The 21,119-nt window shown below is 49.1% G+C and overlaps 1 protein-coding gene across 1 annotated transcript; it reads left to right on the forward strand.

Annotated features, from left to right (window-relative positions):
* Nucleotides 1–10,909: 10,909 nt before the first annotated feature.
* LOC128832393 (olfactory receptor 51G2-like) lies at nucleotides 10,910–11,845 on the forward strand. The gene has a single exon (XM_054019737.1). The coding sequence runs from the start codon at nucleotides 10,910–10,912 to the stop codon at nucleotides 11,843–11,845; it is 936 nt and encodes a 311-aa protein (XP_053875712.1).
* Nucleotides 11,846–21,119: the final 9,274 nt, after the last annotated feature.

The following is a 21,119-nucleotide window of genomic DNA, read 5'->3' on the forward strand; positions in this document are numbered from 1 at the left end:
TGACAATCCTAATTCTTTTTGGCCAGCGTCTATCCTTGTAGAGTGCTTATGAGCATTCAGAGTAAGAACTTATTCAAGTTGCATCCAAGATAATGACCCACTCAAGACAACGAGTCATAGAATTTAAGGCCAGAAGGAGCCATTAGATCATGTAGTTCAGAGACTCTCAAACTGGAGGGGGGGGGGCAGGTCTCCCGGGGGAGGTGCAGAATGTGTGAGTGGGGGTGAGAAGCTTTAGGGAAAAAACCTTTCTGTGCACAACCCACAACAATGAATAACTAGCCAAGCTGATTCCTTCAGACAGATCCAGTCCTCAGACGGCGCTGTGCGTTTGTCTCCAAGCGCATTCTGACGGATTTCTGTTAAACCTGCAGCGCATGATACAAAGTTGGTGTTAGCTGTATGTGGATCCATTCGCTACCGTGCAGTGTGCACATTTCATTGTAAGCAGGGACTACAATCGCAGTTTTGCTTTGGCTCTTATTCCAATGGGTCATTGCCTCATTTGTGCAACACCAAATAAAAAATTCAAGCGGAAAACAAAGAAGCCAAAACTGAATCAAGTGAAGCCGCACCCCTGCATATATCAGTAAGCCCCAACCCAGTCACCTGGGAAATTACACCCCACCCCATGGCGCCTCTGAGAGGCAATAGCTCCCCACTTGCAAGCACAGAGTCTGAGTGTAGAAAAGAGGGAAGGCACCAGACATTAATTAGAAAAAATGCCACAAGCAGGATTTATACACATAAAGCTGTGAGCAGGACACCCCACCCCAGAGTGTGTGGGGCAGTGTTTTCTGCCTCATGTTCTTGAGGTCTACAACTAAAAGTTCCTTTACTGTGCCCCTCTCTGCTCCCTCACCTCACCCCACTCACTGTGGTTGTCCTTGGTCAGTGAGCACCCAGGGTTCCAAAGTGCATCTGTGTGAGTTCACTTGCCACCTGGGGAAGAAGGCACCTTGCTTGCTCCACCATCTGAGCACTTGCTGGCCACCCCACCAGCCGCTGCCCCACCGGCTGCCATTCCACTCTGCTGACTTCCCCGCTAGATGCTTGTTGCTGTGCTGGCCACCCACCAGCCACTGCGTGGCACACAGTCACCTTCCCCTGCCACCTGCTTCTCTACTATGACCTCTGCAGGTCAGTTTCTTGAGGTTCCACCAAGTTCTTAATGATTTTCAGCTCTCAGTGATTGTCAACTCTTAGTGGGGTGTCAAGTCGGATTCCCCACTCTGGCACTTGGAGTGAAGAAGGTGGGGGCCTGCAAGGATTTAAAAAATGAATACTGGACACTCCCGGCTGGTATTAAACTCCCAAGGTCGCAGCTTCTCTCTGACCTTGGATGGGTAGATGCTGCCACCACCCAAATGCAAAACCCCTTGGAACCCAGGAAGGGTCACTTGGGAATTCCTTCCTGTGGGTACCCTCAAGACCTTTCACCACCCTCTGAGGAAGAGCTGAGAAAGAAAACAAAGGAAAGTAGCTGTTGCTCCCAGCTAATTAAACAACATGTGCACAAACCTCTTAGGACACCAAAAATCCAACCTTTTTCTTAAAAAAGGTAAATTTTATTAAAAACAAAAAGAAAGAAAATACATCTGGAACTTGCGCTTTTGCTAGTTCACCATACCCCACTCACTGTGGTTGTCCTTGGTCAGTGAGGACCCAGGGTTCCATGGTTCACCTATCCCCACTCCCCTCTGTTTTCAGAGTGGTCTGCATCAAGAAGGCCTTGCCAGCCCAGACCTGGGTTCTGATGTCAGGCAGTCGTCTGTCTGTGAAGGGACACACAAAGGCCTGGGAGGAGTTGCAGGTGGGTCAGTGAAAAAGTCTAGCTCAGTGTGCAGCCACTGAGGTTAGGATACCTGCAGAGTGGAATAAATAGTAAAGCGACCGTGCAGTTGTATGAATCCATTTTTTTGCCCCCGTGGAATAGCATGTTCAGTTGTGGGCACCTTTCTCAGAGAAAAGGGGTTCAGAGGCAGATAACAAAAGTAGCTAGAGGCACAGACAGACTTCACATAGGAGACTGAAAAGATCAGAACTGTCTGGTTTGGAGAGGAGATAAATAAGAGGGAACAGGATAGAAAGAAGGTAAATTGGGCACTTCTCATAACACAAGAACATGGCACATCAATGAAACTGAAAGGCAGAACACTAAAACTGAGAGCAGGGAATGGATTTCACACAGCACAATTAACCTTTGGAACTCCCTGCTGCTAAATCAGTAAGACCAAGAGTTTGAGTTTGAGATATGAGTAATCCTTTCTTGCATTATGCTAATCTGCAGCCGGCCTCACGGTTAAAGTTGGTAGTTGCTTAGAAGGGTTATAAACCTGGGTCTCAAAATACAAGCCAGCTGCTAGCTGGTGAGGGTAAATAAGAAACTTCCTTACGGGAAGACCCCTGCATAATTGTCCGTTGCAGGGTTTTTTCACTTTCCTTGAAACAACTTGTACTGGCTGCTGTTGGCCACTAAGAACTTGTAGATTAGACAGTCCCCTGGTCTGATCCAGACTAGCGCTTCCTTTGTCATGAAACACATTTCTGCAGCTTCAAGCTTTATTCTGTGACTTGGGTTTGAATCCTTCCTCTGGAGAAAGAAAAAGGCCCTTAAATAGTATTCTTGTTCCAGTCTCCTACCTCTTTAGGGCTAAGAGACGCTGTCCAATGAGACACAGCTAAAGTAGGCACCTCTAAGAGGCAATGATTCCCCTCTCACAAGCACAGAGTCTGAGTGTAGAAAAGAAACTTTTAATGAAAGGAGGGAAGTCACTCGATATTAATTAGGGAAAATGCCGCAAGCAGGATTCATAAACATAAAGCTGTGAGCAGGACACCCCACCCCAGAGTGCGTGGGGCAGTGTCTTCTGCCTCATGTCCTTGAGTTCTACAACCCAAACTTCCTTTTCTGTGCCCCTCTCTGCTCCCTCACCTCACCCCACCCCAGTCACTGTGGTTGTCCTTGGTCAGTGAGGACCCAGGGTTCCAAGGTGCATCTGTGTGAGTTCACCTCCCACCCGGGGAAGAACACACTTGCTTGCTCCGCCATCTGAGCACTTGCTGTGGCAGGATGCCCCACCAGCCACACTTTCACGCCCCTGAGCCGTGGTTCCTCTCTGCTGGCTTCTCCACCATCCGCTTGCTCTGCTCTCCACTAGCCACCCTGGCAGCTGCTTGTTCTACTCCACTCCCGCAGCCAATTATCAGTTCCTTTCTGCTGCCACTTGCCTCTGTGCTGTGACCTCTGCAGGTCAGTCTCTTAGTGATTGGTGCCTCATAGATATTTTCAGCTCGTAGGAGGCTGGGCAGAAACGCTGTCCCACCACAAGTGATTTCAGCCCTCATTGGAGCACTTAAAATAACAAAAGGCTCCTAATGGAACTTATTAAGCTCTATCTTTGAACAGTGGGGAGAAAGAGGTTAAATAAGACTGGGGACCCTTAGGTTAAACCTGTCCCCACCCCTCTTACCATCACAGAGTTTTGGCATTCGAGCCCCGGGCTTAGTGAGGCCCTTTCAGCTGAGGGTGACCATGTTATTTGGGACAGGTTAAGCACAGTTCTGCAACAACAACACTGATAACATTTCACTATCCCGTGCATTCAATACCACAGTGATTTGGAACCGAACACCAGGCAAAGATGGTCGCTTCGAGGAACACCGCTCTATCTGCTGGATATCTAGGCAGAGTAGGTGTGCTCATAGAAAGACAGTTTACTCCTGAAGTCTCACCCACTCCCAGCCTGCAGTCAGGGGGGAATTCATTCACACCCTGCTGACATAGGCTTATGCACCAGACAATATGCCGGGGTCACCTGCAATAGCTCACTGACCGAGGAGGTCGCTCCAGGCCTATGTCCCTGTGGGTCACATACTCCCATTTTGTGTCACACTGAGAGCTAATGTGGAGTTGCTTGTCCACTATGACCCTGCTCCATGCCCTGGCTGATGGATTTGTCCCTCAATAGGGTCAGGAGAAAGCATGACTCAGTGTTATCGTCTGGAAAAAGAATTATTCTTGGGTTCTTGTTTAGTGATGCCAAAGGAGTGTAATTCCTTGAGTTTCTGGCAATCTCAGTATGCTGAGTTGCCAGCTGCCCCCTCCCTGTCAGTAGCCCCCGAGAGGAAGGATGGGACAATGGTCAAAGTGCTAACCTGGGGCTCAGAGGAACTGGCTTCAGATCCAGGCTCTTCCACAGACTTATTCTATGACCTTGGGCAACTCACTTAGTGCCTTGATGCCTTAGTAACATGTGTTTTAATACGGCTCAATGCAGAGGTTTACACCTAGGAACAAGGGATGCAGGCCATCCTTACTGCATGGGGGACCCACCCCTGGGAAGCAGTGACTCTGAAAAAGACTTGGGGGTCTCAGTCCACTGAACATGAGCTCCCAGTGCAGCACTACTGACGAGAAAGCTAGAGCAATCTGGGATGTACAACCAGGCAAATCTGCAGCAGGAGCAGAGAGGTTTTTTTATCTCTGTGTTTGGCCCTGGTGCGACCATTGCTGGGATTCTGTGTCCAGTTCTGGTGGCTACAGTTCAAGAAGGATGTTGACAAATTGTAAAGGGATCAGAGAAGAGCCCAGAGAATGATTAAATGATTAGAAAGCCTGCCTTAGAGTGATAGACTCAAAGAGCTCGATCTATTTAGCTTAACAAAGAGAAGGTTAAGGGGTGACTTCATTACCATCTGTAAGTACCTGAATGGGGAACAAAAGTTTAACAATGGGCCCTTCAGTCTAGCAGAAAAAGTTATAACAGGATCCAATGGCTGGAAGCGGCACCTAGACAAATTCAGACTGGAACTAAGGTGTAATTTTTTTAACAATGAGGGTAATTAACCATTGGAACAATTTACCAAGGGCCGGGGCAGATTCTCCATCTCTGACAATTGTTAAATCAAGGCAGGATGTTGTTCCAACAGCTCTGCTCTAGGAGTTATTGTGGGGCCGGTCTCTGGCCTGTGCTATACAGACTGTCGAACTAGGTGCCTTCTGGCTTTGGGATCTGCCCAGTGGTGTTACTAGCACTGCCCTGCCGCAAGGGATGTTGTACTGATAACATGTTACAGATTGAGAGGCGCTCGGACGCTGCAACAACTGGGGCCAGAGCTAAGAGCCTTAGAGAGATTTCAGCTCTGTGTGCCCCAGAAGGGTGATTTGGGGCACTGGGTGGAGAACCTGAACTCCTCCCAACACCCCTTGGGGATGAGGCCTGTCATTAGCACAGCCCCCTTTGACAAGGGAGTTCTGGGCCCCTCCTGCAGCTCAGCAGTAAGAGGGGAAATCAGGACGTGCTTTCAGAGAGCGAAGGATCTGGAGAGCATTGCCTGGCTGAACGTAGCCTTGCTGGGGGGCCCCTTGGTCTGATCCTGACCCCCACCCATTCCATGAGCAATTAGATCAACTCTAGTGCTGGAGGAAGTGTATAAGGCAGTGTTATTCACCCCTTCACAAGTGCCAGGGGTTACCCAATGAAGTTAGTCGGCATCAGGTTTAAAACAAACAAAAGAAAGTACATTTTCACACACTGCACAGTCAGCCTGAGGAACTCATTGCAGGGGATGTTGTGAAGGCCAAAAGTATAACTGGTCCAAAAAAGAACTAGATAAGTTCATGGAGCATAGAACCATCAAAAGCTATTAATGAAAATGGTCAGAGATGCAACCCCATGCTCTGGGTGTCTCTAAACCTCTGTTTGCCAGAAGCTGGGAGCAGACAATGGGGGATGGATCACTTGATAATTGCCCTATTCTGTTTGTTCGCTCTGAAGTATCTGCATGGGCCACGATCAGAAGACAGGACACTGGGCTAGATGGACCATTGGTCTGACCCAATATGGCCGTTCTTATGTTCTTAAATTGTTCCACTGAGGGATGGGCTGCTGCAGACAAACCTTTTCCAGGGGATCCTTCTGTTACAGAGCTGCTCAGTGTGGGAGGCTGATGGGGGGTAGTGCTGCCACCTAGAGGAGTGGTCCTGTAGCATGAAGGACAGAGGCACATGGTTTGATCTAGATCCCCCCCCCCCACACACACACACACACACCGAAATATTTTGACCCAAACTGAAATGTTTCCTTTTTCATTCACTTTTTGGGGTGAGGTTTCATAGAAAACGGATCATTTGCTGAAACTTCAGTTAATATGATGCTGCCCAGCTGCAGCTCCCTGGATCTCCAAGGGAAATTGCAGGCTTTTCATTTGCATCTCCCTCGTAAGGTAAACCAAAATTTTGCTGATGGAGTCTATGGCGGCACCCTGGGCATGGAAAGGTCAAAACTTCCTGCCCAGTCTATGGCTGGGGTATCGAGCCCATCAGCTACTCTAACCAGCCTTCCCATCTCTGTGCAGCCCCCTCCACCCTGTACAACATCGCTTCAGCAGGTCCTGTGGGCATTGGCTACTGTGACAAGCTCTGGTAGCACATCTCTGATGAACCTGTGCTAGCCAGGAGCTGGAGAGGGTCCTAGAGCAGGTGTGGAGGCCCAGAGATTGTGGGTGGGTGGGACTAGCTACCAATGGATCACTGAGATCTGTGCCTAACTTTGGGGATCCAGGGATCCTGGCTCCCTTTTCATTCCTCAGAGAGAAAGGAAGGGACTCCCCCTCCTGGAATGATCTGATGGAAATTTCCATGTAGGGAGCTTGGTAGAATCTCCCTTCCCTGGCCTGCACCCTGGGTTTGTAATGCAGGAAAAGGGGCTGCCAAGGACAAATCTGGTCCTATATTATTATTATTATTATTACTATTATCATTTCAGAAAGATCACAGCTGTGACAGCATCATCGTTACCACTTGGCTGCCCCCAAGGTAGCCATGTGACTAATCAGAGCCATAGGAATAGTGATGACAAGCCCGGATTCCAGGAATAGGGCCTGCAGCAGGGCTGGTGCTGCAGTCCGGTTGACTAGCATCACCCCACGTCCCCTGTGATTTGCCCTCCTGCAGTTTGCCATTGGCCGTGACGGGGGTTACAGCTGGTGCACACTAAGCCAAGCAGTTGAGGTTCCCTGATGGCCAAGTGGCCCCCAAGGGAATGTGCAGACATGCTTCATAAAGACAGTTGCCTCCATATCTGAACTGATACTGCCTGCTGCCTGTGCAACCTCTCCAATGACTCCTTGTCCTTTAAGGTGAAGACCTCTGGTGTCAGCGGCTCCCCTTCTAGCAGGAATTGGGTACGTTGGCAGGTTTCACTATCTTTAAAATGCAAAGTGATGTGTAAAGGCTGCAGGCTGGTTTCTTTTGCAGATGTTCTGTGCAGCGGCAGAGGACTTGGCTGGGCTGTCGGGATGTCTCAGTGATGGGGCTGGAGGGCAGGCAGTGCTAGGTAGCTTGGGAACTTTTCCCCTGCATCTGCCCATGGTCCAGGGTCAGCTATTCGAGCTACACACAAATCTGACATTCAAAGCAAGCTTGGAGTGTTAAAACCCTGATGCCATGAGTCAGGATTTCTCAAGGGCTCCCATTTCTAGAGGTGCCGTGTGCTCTGGGCCCGATCCTGCCACCGGCTGAGGGTGAGAAAACCCCACAGAATATCCATGACTAGTTCCCAAATCGTCACAGATTTATATGGTCCTGGAAATTTAATCAGCAAATGCATTTTCAAAGATTTTGTTCTCTGACTTAATCGTGAAGGCAGGAATTCAGAGCTGATTGCTTTGTGGCAACAGATCCGATGAGGCATATTTCTATCCCTTATTGTCCGAAGGCTCCAGCCTTTCTGCGCTGTAGATATCCCTCACAGTTACAGGGCCACTGGCATCTCTGCCCCCTCCCTGGTCTCTGAGTGCCACATGTCAGGCCCCGTAGCCTTCCCTGTGATGAGGCTGAATCCCTCCATTTTTCCACTCTCAGACTGGGCCCTCGGCTATAGCACACTGCTTGACCACTGTGATTGCAGAGCAGGTTCGAGTGCATTTGGCACCTGTGGTTCTTCCCTTTGGGAGCCTGTGAGTAGTGATGAGACAAGTGACCTGCCAGCCTCCTTGAACCAAAATACTGTTTAATCTGAACAGGAGGAAGAAAGCAACATGGGAGAATAAGAGGGTTTTCAAACAACAGTCTGTACACGTCTCTGACCCCCAAACCTTCCCACTCTGATGGGGACCCAGGCAAGCCCAGGCCCTTCAGTCTTCCCCAGCACTCTCTGTGCCTGTCAGTCTGAAGAGCTTCTCAGCAACAGCTGCCCCATCTCAGGACAGGCTCCCAGCACTGGCAAAACAAGCTGTGTAGTGTGCCCGGAGCCCGGGAATAGGCTCGTCCCAGCTTGTAGCTCCGGTGTTGTCTCTCGACCTTCCTGGGTGGTTACTGAGCGATGGCTTTTGTTGAGCTCTTACTTCCCTCCCTGCTTGTTTTCCAGCAGCCTGCTATTAAACGAAGAAGAGCCATACTGGTTTCACCCAATATAGCCATAACATAAACATACCAATAGTTAACCCAATATAGTTATACAGCAAACATCCCAAGAACTGGGCTTGACATACACATTCATTATGGCAGTTCAGCTCCATGTCTGTCCCAAAGCCGTTCCCGGGTGCTAGGGATCTTATGAATACAGGAGAGAGAGAGAGAGAGAGAGAGAGAGCGCAATAGACTACTTTCATGTGTGAAATGAAGTTCAATTTCCATGAGTACTCATGTATTTGACTATGAAATCCACTTGTTGCAAACACTCATCGTGCTTGAATAACAGGTGCTGGGGTTACTAAATACTAGAGAGTGAGAGCTCAGGGAATGGATATTTTCTATACTGATCCCAGTGCCTGTTACCACTCCAGCTACAGGCTGCAGACTGACAGAACAGAACCTGAGGAGAACCAGTCAGCTACTAACCCAGGGACAGAGGAGCTACTAGACTTTTGTTTTCTGAGAAGGGACTTGAATGAGGGCTGGGACGCTGCAATCTTTTCAGGTTGTGAAGAAATCCAGGTAACAGACGTTACATTTTAAGTCCTACTCTAACCTGAGAAATCATCTCTGAGAGAAGATCAGAGGGGAAAGACTGGGTTCACATGTGTGTAAATGTTTTCCAAAACCTTTCATTGTGATACAAATATTACAAACCAAACTTTCATGACATGCATGTATATTGAAAGCCAGCAGCAGAGTTGTTGGAATCTCTACAGCAGGAGCAGTGGTAACTTTACTGCTTAATGGCTTTTGCTTTAGAAAGTATTTCAGAAGTGCTCCACATACTGTTTGCAATGGGTTTGTGCTATTAACTCTTTGATGAGTGAATAGCTATATGATACTCTCTCCTGGTAACTGACCAGAAGCTGTTTCTAACATTTACATTCCGAGTCGTGCACTCAATAACTCTGCAATACTTGTGCAAGACTTTCCAAAATGTCACGAGAGACCAGACCACTTGTCTGTGTTTCAGCAAAGAGTAGAGCTGAGGTGGAGGAAACGGGTGTGTAACAGTGGTTGTATATCATTAACGCCTATCACATGTTATACAAGCGTAACTAAAGTAACTTGCACACTCAACTGGATATTAGTGCAATCCTAATGTTTCCACTATGCACCCATTTGTGATGCCAACCCCTTCCTTGCCCAGCTGCAGTAACTGTCTGTTTTAGCTTGTAACTTCCCAGATATCTACAGACCCTTGCATGAGGAGATGATGAAGATCCTGTGAGGATGCAGAATGATCGAACTCTCTGGATTCAGTCAACGCTGGCCAGGGAAAGCATTTCAGCTTCCCTTGGAGGGAGGCTTGGGATCAGCACACATATTGAATTTACACATATAAATCCGGAGTGACGCAGTTAAAATTCCACATACAACTAATTTAACCGGAGACCACCAAATCGGAGCTTTAGGTCACTTCCAACCAGGGCTGAATCCAACTCTTTGACCCAGCGATGAAAAGCGCCAGGTCCCCTTCCGGTCGCTCCTAAGCTTGTCCCGAAGAGATCTAGTGACATCTGCTGGCCGGCGCTCTCAGCTCCCTCTTCCCCTGAGGGATTTCGAATTTCAAATCCAATTCCTCAAACCCTCCTCCCTGAGCCTCCCCTTCCTAGCAAAGGCCGCCAGAACGGTTCTCAGCCGCCGTGGACGCACATCACCCACCAATGGGTTAAAATTGATGTTCTTGAATTAAGCACCTGGCCCTAAGAGTTTCTCCCATATACTGCAAAGAGGCAGTGGAAAAATTTGAACTCTCAGGAGTGGAGAAAATAAAAAATAATACATTTAATGATGTAATTAAACACATTTAAAATTGCTTCAATGCAGCACAGATAAATACAATGACCGTTTTCACCATGCACTTGCCATGTGTAAAAACACATCATGATACAATGGGCCCCACTTGGAAGCAGAGGGCCAGAAAGGGTGTCTGTGGGAAAGTCACAATTGTAAAATCACACAGTGTTCAAATAGTCTGTGGAACTCCAAGCCACAAGATATCAATGGGGCCAAGAGGTTAGCAGGATTCAAAGAGGGACTGGATGTTTACATGGGTAACCAGAAAATCCAATTACAGTAGTGAGGATTGTTTTAAATAAAGACTTGGAATTGCTCTAAACTCTTCCTGATTTACACCACAAAATATGTCTAAGTAGTGGGTGTCAGGGGGAAACTTCCCCTGGGAACAGGATATCTTATAGCTATCCATTGAAGGGCTTCTTCCACCTTCCTCTGAAGCATCTGGAACTGACCACTGGATACTGGGTTAGATGAACTACAGGTCTGATCCACTCTGGCAATGCCTATCTTCCTATCAATGGTGTAAATTCAAGACTATGTTTTTGCTGATCTTCCTTGAGCTCCTGGAAGTCTCTAGACTTGCATTGAGAACAGAAAGATGTCTAGCTAAATATCATCTAGTCTCCTGTTCTTTCTCCTTTCAGGAAGGAAAGTTCAGAACTCCTCAGACCTGCCCAGAACATTATGTCGGCTGTCAATGACACCAAATTCAACTCTGCAGTGTTCCTTCTCACCGGGATACCTGGGCTAGAAGACGTCCATCTCTGGATCTCTATCCCCTTCTGTTTAATGTATGTTATTTCAATAGTAGGAAATTCGGTAATTCTGTTCATTATAAAAACAGATCCAAGCCTCCATGAGCCCATGTACATTTTCCTTTCCATGTTGGCCATCACAGACCTTGCCTTATCGATAGCCACCATGCCAACGACACTGGCTATATTCTTGTTTAACTCTAGGGAGATCAGCCCCAATGCATGTTTTGCCCAGCTGTTCTTCATCCACTCGCTTACAAAAATTGAATCCTCCGTGCTCCTGTTGATGGCCTTTGACCGCTTCATCGCGATCCGTGACCCACTGAGATATGCTTCCATCTTAACCCTACCAAGAATAGCCAAGATGGGACTGGTGTTTGTGCTAAGAGGGGTTGCAGTAATACTCCCACTCCCGTTTCTCCTGAAACAATTCCGATACTGTCGAGCCAATATTCTCTCCCATTCCTACTGCCTTCACCAGGACGTCATGAAGATGGCTTGTTCGGACATCAGATTCAACTACCTCTATGGCTTGTTTCTTACATTCTTCACAGTGGGGTTGGACTCGGTGCTCATCTTTCTCTCTTATGTGATGATCTTCAAAACAGTGCTGAGCATCACATCACACGTGCAATGCTTCAGGGCCCTGAACACCTGCGTCTCCCACCTCTGCGCCGTCCTGCTCTTCTACACACCAGAGATCGGCCTTCCTGTGATACACAGATTTGGGAATAGCTCTTCTCACTTGCTTCAGATTCTTCTGAGCTACATAGCCCTGCTGGTCCCGCCCTTGATGAATCCAATCGTGTACTGCATGAAAACCAAACATCTTCGTGCAAGGATAATCAGGGCATTCATCAAGTGAAGGGTCAGTTCATCATCCGGTTCCAGCGTGGTTATGTGGGAGATGAAAAACTCAGGCCAGCTATTCCATCTTGGACCTTTACATCCGAGACATGAGCTTCTGACCTCCACTCAGTAGAGAGAGGTTCAGATGGCTTCTAAGGCCTGGAGCGATGGGAGAGGGGCTGGTGAGGGAGGACAGGGCAATGGGGGAAGGAGAACAAGGCAGGCCACAGCATTTACAAAGTGACTGTCCCCATAGCCAGGGGACCGGTGGGATGTTGGCCCATAAAGAGCTGTATCAGTGCCTGTTCTGACCACAGAATTCCGGTTGATACAGTCAATAAAGAGAAGGGACGTGGATGTTGTTTTCCATTACACCTGGCCTGTCACTGTCCCGTCTCTGGGTAAACATCCTTGGGCCATGAAAAAAAGCTGCAGAGGTGTTTTGCAGTCCCAGTCCAGGCCCTTCCTGAGCGCTCTGGGTGCTGCGTGATCCATCGGGGCTGCTCCAGCTGTGGTCAGGGGCTATTCCAGGGGCACGGACACCCACCCTTTCCCTATGCCCTCAACAGAGTGCCTGTGATGGAGTCGTGTCAGAGATGTGATTAACACAGGAGTCCATGGAGAAGCCATTCAGTCAGCCCCTCCCCCATTGATGGCCAGGCCCAGGTTCCCTCTCTGTCCCCTTCATTTGTCCTGCCCCAGCTGCTTGCAAAGGGGTAGAAACAGGCTTCAGCTCCCCCACAAAGGCACAGCTACCTACTATCCCGGCCCAGCTCATTCACTGTTGGTGACCATCTTTTCAAAAGGCAAAAGTAGGACACATGCAGGAGCCCCATCCCCTCTGTGACCCTGCCCCTGCCCCTCTTCTTCCACCTTGAGGCCCTAACTCCTACCAATCTTCTTCCTCCAAGGCACCTCCTTCTGCCCCATATCATCCCCCAAAACCCCACCCCTGCTCCTTCTCTTTCCATGAGGCTCTGGCCCGTCTCCAGGCCAGAAGCCAGAGCCGGGCCATGGTAAGAGCTCAAGGAGCCAGAACCACTGCGAGGAGCCCCAGACCCTCCACCTGCTCTGGACAGGAGGCTGGGGGGTCAAGAGCAGCCCCCAGCCTGTGTCCTCACCCCCCAGGATGTACAACTCAGGGAAGGAGGAGAGTCTGGGGCTCCCCACAGCAGCCTGGGCACCTGGGTTAGCTCTTACTACAGTCCGGCTCTGATCTGACTGGGGATGGAGCATCAAGGGAAGTGGAGGAGCAGGGGACAGGGCCTAGTGGGAAGAGATGGGGCAGGGATGGGGCCTCAGGGGAAGAGATGGGGCAGGAGGCGGGGCTTGAGCAGGAAAAAGAGGAGCCGAGGGTGTGGCAAGACTGAATCAACACTGAGCCCAGCAAGCAGAGCTGGGGTGTGTGTGTGTGTGGATGTCCTGAGTAAAGGAGGAGGATGGGGCTAGAGGGAAAGAGAGCCTGTGTTTTGGAGAAGACTGAATTAATGTGACCCCACAAAGGGGGCTCTTGTTTTAAGTATCCCAGGCTGAGAGTAAGTCATTGCAAGGACCTTAGAGGGAAGGGCAGGGCACCTGCAGGGCCACCTCAGGCCCCAAGGGGGCACTCTCTGGTGGCACCCGTCTGCAGGGACTTGGCCAGAATGTGCTGTGCTCTTGGAAGCCATTACCAATGGGTGGAGGTCAGCCCAGCCCCCAGGCTGCTCTAAACTCCGCTCAGGCAGGGGGAGAACTGGCCAGAGAATCAAACCTCTGTAATTGGCTCCTTGCCATCCCCGCTCTCTGCAGCACAGGGGGGAGCTCGGCTGGCACAGCAGAGAATCCAGCCGGGCCTGCCACTGCTCAGATGGCTGGAAGTCTGGTCCTGTGATGTGGGCACGGCTCTGCGACTCAAGACAGATGGGTTTGATTCTTTTGTTGTGTGTGACCATGGGCAAGCTATTGGCTGTCTCTGAGCCTCTGCACAGGTGGGTAATAGCCCTGCCCTGCCTCACAATGGTGGTGGGAGGATAAATACTTCAAAGTGCTCAGATACTCTGAGACCCTAAGATCAGGTCTACGTCAGGGTTCCAAAGTGCAACACTTCTGACATATGTCTATAAAACGCCTCTTATCAAAGCTTCCTGTGAGAGCTGGCTTGAGGGAAGCCCTGTGACTCCAGCCCCTTGGTGTCCGTGGCAGAGAAGGGGGTGCTTGGCGGTGACAGTGAGGGGTAGGGAGTGGATTTCTGAGGGGAGAGATTGAGTGTCACAGAGTCCCTGAGTGTTTCAGCACAGTCACCGGACCGGTGTTTGCCAGCCATTGAGGCTGAATGGGTCTAACTGCCAAACAATGGCGGAACAGACACAGGAGCCTCATCTTAGGCTATGTCTACACTATGGGGGGGGGATCGATTTCCGATACGCAAAGTCAGCTACGGGAATAGCGTAGCTGAATTCGACGTATCTGATCCGAATTACCCCACTGTGAGGACGGCAGCAAATCGACCGCCGCAGCTCCCCCGTCGAAGGCACTTACTCCTACCTGGGCTGGTGGAGTACGTGCATTGATTTTGGGATCGATTATCGCGTCCCGATGAGACGCAATAAATAGATCCCCGAGAGATCGATTTTCTACCGCCAATGCGGGCGGGTAGTGAAGACCAGCCCTTGGAGAGTCTGGTTGGGAGAAAGCAGTCAGAAGGCAAAGGTCAGCTCCACACCTTGGCCCTGTAACACGCACATGGCTGAACACTACAGTGACGGGGACCAGTTTCACACCGGGAGGCTTTGAGAAAAGACTGCTTCACAAGTAAGGGGCTGTAGGCTGCATGTCCGTCCCTCCTTGTCAGTCTCTGAGGGAGACCACGCCTCCTTGCTGTCATATACCTGCACAGGGGAGCTGAAAGTGGGGAATTAGCTACACTTAGTGTTCCGGTCCTACGGCCGGGCAGAACAGTACGGCAACCAACAATTGGTAGGGTCTGATCTGGAAGCAGGACAGAGAGATTTAGTAGTCCTTGAGTCCCAGGCCCTCAGCCAGAGTGGGGCAGTAACCAATGAGTAGGCTCCCTCTTGCAATCGGGGCAGAGAGGCTAAGCAATCTATGAGCCCGGGGCCCAGTAAGCACGGGGCTGCAAAGCAATGTGTAGACTTTGGCCTGTAAGGCTACACAGTCTAGTGGCCCAGGTAAGGGTGAGCACCAATGAAGTCTAGGGGCTCGAGAATGCGGATATGAGGCCCGAGGAGCACAGGCCTCCTGGCCTAAGGAGGGGGAGTACTGCCAGCTATGGGGTGGGGTGGCAGGGGGGACAGGAAATGACTCATTTAGAGGGTAAAGAAACCATATATCCCATTTTTACTCTGACAATCCTAATTCTTCATGACCAGTGCATATCCTGGTTGAGGGCCTGTCTTCATTCAGAGTAGCAACTTGTTCAAGTTGCATCCAAGATAACAATTCACTCAAGGCAATGATTCTTAGAGTCATAGATTTAAGGCCAGAAGGAGCTATTAGATCATCTAGTCCAGAGGTTCTCAAACTGGTAGGGCGTGCCCCCGTGGGGGGTTGCAGAATGTATCCGGGGAGACATGAGAGCTTTAGGGAAAAAGTTTCCCTGTGCACATTTTACCCCCAGCAATGAATAACTAGCTACGCTGATTTCTCTAGACAGATCTAGTCCTCAGACGGTGCTGTGTGTTTGACTCCAGGTGGCGTTGTGTGTATTTTGACAGTTTTCTGTTAAGTTTGTGTAACTCACACACCTCCTGGGTGTGGTGTTCTGTCCTGTCTAGTGACACTGAGACCACTTATAGAGAGAGATAAAATGAGTCTGCTCTACAACCTTAGCTAAGAACCTGTTGGCTTTTAGCTCATGCAGTAGATGCTCATGCACTAAGAGGTCCCAGGTTCAATCCCACCCTCTGACAACCAGGGTCTGTTGGCGTTACTCTTGCATAGAGTTATACAAAGTCTTTACCATCTGTACGTGGGTCCATTTGCTACGGCGCGGTGTGCACATTTCATTGTAAGCAGGGACCACAGTCACAGTTTTGCTTTTGCTCTTATTCCACTGAATTGGTGGCTCAATTGTGCAACAGCAGCAAAAAAATGAAAAACATATATATCAGTATACGTACGTGTGTGGTGAAAGGGGGATCTAAACTACTACAGACACAAAGAAGGGGTTGTGATCAAAAATGTGTGAGAATCACAGATCTAGTCTGACCTCCTGTATAGCACAGGATGCAGAATTTCACCCTTTTATCCCCCTATTGAGCCCAATGACTTGTGTTTGACTAACACATCACTTGTGTTCCTCTAAAGCGTGTCTTCCAGGAAGGCATCCAGTCTTGGTTTGGAGGTATCAGGAGAATCCACTGTGAAGGTGCACCCCATAAGGCTTTATGGAAATATGCTTCTGAATGTATATCTGACATAACTGGAATATGTTTTAGGCTACATATGCCATGTAACCTATCTCTGTGAAGGTTATGATCTACTGAATCTATTCATTCTATTTGAATGCATGTGTCATTTTTGTATTCGAAGTTATGAATATTGGCTGCTTACTTGATTGATTTTTAAGTAGCCTTAGGAAAGCATTTGGTCAGCTTCTTGAAAAAGGAATGTGCAAATTAAGTGCCCAATCAAGAAGCATTTAATGGACAATGGATCTTGGAAGGCTCCAATCCACATAAGAAGGCTACATGAGGATGTTCAAGGTAGCATGTGAACCATGTCTGCTACCTGTAAGTTCTGAGTCATGCATGGACAGGTGACTTACCCATGTGACTCCAAAACTCCATCTTGTAGCTGGAATTCTACACAGGGGGTGGGGGGGTATCCACCCACAAGAAAAAGTCTATTTAACCCCCTGGGAGGCCCATCTATTTTGTCTTCAGCTGGCTAAAGAGAGAGCCTCTCCACCCCCAAGGATACCTGAAGGAAACTGGAACAAAGGACAGTAAGTACAGGGGGTGTGAGTGATTGCTGGACCCAGAGTAGAAGGAGACTAGTCTATAAAAGGAAGCTTACCGGAACTCCTCTGAGGGGGAGATTTTATCTGTATTCAGTTTTCTTAAATATTAGGCATAGACTTGCGGGTTTTATTTTATTTTACTTGGTAATTCACTTGGTTCTGTCTGCTATTACTTGGAAACAATTAAATCCTACTTTCTGTATTTAATAAAATCACATTTTACTAATTAACCCAGAACATGTATTAATACCTGGGGGGGGGGGGGAGGGGAACAGCTGTGCATATATCTCTATAAGTGTTATAGAGAGTGAACAATTTATGAATTTACTCTGTATAAGATTATTTGGGGTTTGGACCCCACTGGGAGTTGAGCATCTGAGTGTTAAAGACAGGAACACTTCTTAACCTGCTTACAATTAAGCCTACAGCTGTTAGGGGACGTGGCTCAGACCTGGGTCTGGGTTTGCAGCAGGCTAGCATGTCTGGCTCAAACCAGGCAGGGTACTGAAGTCCCAAGCTGCGAGGGCAAGGAAAGCAGGGGCAGAAGTAGTCTTGGCACATCATTTGGCAGCCACAGGGGGTTTCTGTGATCCAACTCTTCACATCCACCACCTCCCTTGGGAGCTTGTTCCACTGGTTAAGCACCCTCACTGTTAAAAATGTTTGCCTCATTTCCAAATTTAATTGTCTGGTTTCAGTTTCCAGACCTTGGTTCTTGTTATACCTTTACCTGCTAGATTAAAGAGCCCATTAGTAGCTGGTATTTCGTCTGTGTGAAAGTGCTTGTCCACTGTCATCAACTCAGGTCTCAATCTTCCCTACTTCTACTCACTATACTCCTGTTTATACAGCCAAGGGTAAGTTGGAAACGACAGAGGAGGAGAAAGACCTGGGTGTATTAGTCATTCCCAGGGTGACTGTGAGCCACTGATGTGATGCGGCTGTGAACAAGGCAGATGAGATCCAATAATGTGTCAGGCAAGATAGGGAAATATTAATATCCTTATACTAGGCACTAGTGAGATCTCCTCTGGCAAACTGTAAAATTCTGGTTGTTCCTATTCCAGAAAGATGAATTCATTTTGGGACAGGTGAGGAGAAGGGCTGCTAGGATGATCAGAGCAATGGAGGGCCTGGCTTCAAGGAGACTGGAAGAGCTTGGCTGAGCAGGGATAAGAAGTGTTGATATATAAGTTCATTTTAAAGTATAAGTACATTGTGGGGGGAACATCATGGGAGGAGATGAGTTCCTGAAGCTAAAGGACAAGATTGGCAAACAAACAAATGGGTAGAAACAGGCCAGGACTAAACTGAGGCTGGAAAAGAGATGGAGGTTTCTGACCATCTGAGGAGGAAGCCCCCACCGAGTAACCTGGGGAAATTGTGCCCCATGCCTTGGTACCTGTGTGAGGCAATACTTCCCCACTCACAAGCACAGAGTCTGAGTGTGGAAAAGAAACTTGTAATGAAAGGAGGGAAGTCAACCAACATTAATTAGGGAAAATGCCACATGCAGGATTCATGATCATAAAAATGTGAGCAGGGCGCCCCACACCGGAGTGTGCGGGGCAGTGTCTTCTGCCTCATGGTCTCGAGTTGTACCAACAGTTCCTTTAGCATGCCCCTCTCTGCTCCCTCACCTCACCCCGCATTGTGCTTGTCCTTGGTCAATGAGGACCCAGGGTTCCAAGGTACATCTTTGTGAGTTCACCTCCCAACCGGGGAAGACGGGACCTTGCTTAATCTGCCATCTGAGCACTTGCTCTGGCTGGCTGCCCTGTAGCCACTTCTGTAGTCACACTGCCAGCCGCTCAATCTGCTCCCACCAGTCAACTATCAGTTCCCTTCTGCTGCCACCTGCCTCTCCGCTGTGATCTCTGCAGGTCAGTCTCTTAGGGATTGTTGGATCTTAGATATTTCCAGCTTGTAGGAAGCCAGACAGAGACTCTGTCCCATCACAAGTGATTTCAGGTCCCCATTTGAGCACCTAAAGTAACAAAAGGCTCCAAATGAAGCCTCTTTAACTCTATCTTTGAACAGTGGGGAGGAACAGGTTAACCCAGACCAGGGGCACTTAGGGAAAGTCCACATTTCCTGTCTGAGCACCTGTCCCCATCCCTCTTGCTCTAACAGGGCTCAGGCATTCGAGCCCCTGGCTTAGCGAGTTTCTTTCAGCTGAGGGCCATGTCATTTGGGACAGGTTAAGCACAGTTCTGCTCCCCTTTATTCATACAATAAAGACAACAGCACTGATAACAACATTTCACTATCCCCTGCATTCAGCGCTACAGTGATTTGTAACCCAACCCAGCAAAAGTTGATCACTTTGAGGACCTCTCTAACTGCTGGATATCTAGGCAGAGTAGGTGTGTTCATGTAAATACAGTTTGCTCCCGAAGTCTCTCCCCCTCCCAGGCTGCTGTCAGGGGAGATCTCATTCACACCATGCTGACACAGGCTTATGCATCGGATGATATGCTGGGGTCACCTGCCATGGCTGGAGACTGGGCTCATTGACCCAGGAGGTCCCTTCTAGGCCTATGTCACTATGGGTCACATTCACCCATTTTGCGTCATACTGGGAGTTCATGTGGAGTTACGTATCCACTATGACCTTACCCTGGGCCCTTGCCAATGGATTTCTCCATCAATAGCTTTAGGAGAAAGTATGACTCAGCGTTATCATCTGGAAAAGGAATTGTTCTTGGGTTCCTGTTTCGTGATGTCACAGGAGTTTAATTCCCTGAGTTTCTGGTAATCTCAGCATGCTGAGCTGCCAGCTGCCCCTTCCTCATCCACTAGCCCCTGATAGGAAGGATGTTTCAGTGGTTGAAGTGCTGGCCTGGGACTCAGATGAACTGGCTTCAGTCCCAGGTTCTTCCACCAACTTCTTCTGTAAGCTTGGGCAACTCACTTAGTCCCTTGTTGTCTCAGCAATATGTGTTTTAATATGGCTCAATGTAAAGGTTTACATCTAGGAATAAGGCACGCAGGCCATCCTTATCAGGTGGGGGCCCCAATCCTGGGAAGCAGTGATTCTGAAATGAAGGTTTCACTGTCTGAGTCTATGCCTGCACAAAGGGTATATAAAGGATAAAACCTCCCGACCAGTCTATGTCTGGGGTACTGTGCCCATCAGCTACTCTAACCAGCCTTCCCATCTCTGTGCAGCCCCCTCCACCCTGTACAATGCCCCTTCAGCAGATCCTGCGGGCAGTGGCTACTGTGACAGGCCCTGGTAGCACATCTCTGATGAACCTGTGCTAGCAGGGAGCTGGAGAGGGTCCTAGAGCAGTTGTGGAGGCCCAGAGATTGTGGGTGGGTGGGCCTAGCTACCAGTGCATCACTGAGTTCTGTGCCTAACTTTGGGGATCCCTGTATTCTGGGTCACCCTTTTCATTGCTCATGGAGAAAGGAAGGGAAGGGACCTCCCCCACTGGAATGACCTGAGGGAAATTTCCCTGTACGTATGTAACCCACACACCTTCTGGGTGTAGTGTTGTGTCCCATCTAGCGGCACCGAGACCACTTAAAGAGACAGAGATAATATGAGCCCCCACTTGTAATACCAACAGACCCACGTCACCAGGATCGAACAGGGGATCTCTGGAGCTTAATACATGAGCCTCTACTGCATGAGCAAAAATGCAACCGGGCTTTTAGCTAAGGCTGTAGAGCAAACTCGTTTAACTCTCTCTCTTACTAAGTGGTCTCAGTGCCATTAGATGGGACAGAACAGCACACCCCAGAGGTGTGCGGGTTCCATACTTCCCCTAGCTGAGGCAGCGTGTCCAGAGCTTCAGAGTCTTTCCAGATGAGCCCCCACTGGTAACGCTGACAGGCCCAATTGTCGATGGGTGGGATGGAACCAGGGATCTCTGGAACTTAGTGCATGAGGCTCTATCGCATGAGCTAAAAATCAGAGATCCCTAGTTAGCCACCCGCCGATGACTGGGGTTTGTCAGCCTTACACATAGCCTTGTGGAATCGCCCTTCCCTGGCCTGCACCCTGGGTTTGTAATGTAGGAAAGGGGCTGGCGGGGAGAAAACTGGTCCTATATTATTATATTTAATTTTATTTCAGCAAGATCACAGCTGTGACAGCAACATTGTTGCCACTCGGGTGCCCCCAAGGTAGCCCTGTGACTAATCAGAACCATACGAACAGTGGTAACAAGCCCAGATTCCAGTAACAAAGCCTGCAGCAGGGCTGGCGCTGCAGTTCAGTTGGGTAGCATCACCCCACGTCCCCTGTGATTTGGCCTCCTGCAGTTTGCCATTGGCCGCGACGGGGGTTAAAGCTGGTGCACACTAAGCCAAGCAGCTGAGA

Source organism: Malaclemys terrapin, chromosome 1 (genome assembly GCF_027887155.1).
Source record: "Malaclemys terrapin pileata isolate rMalTer1 chromosome 1, rMalTer1.hap1, whole genome shotgun sequence".
Classification (NCBI taxonomy): Eukaryota; Metazoa; Chordata; order Testudines; family Emydidae; genus Malaclemys; species Malaclemys terrapin.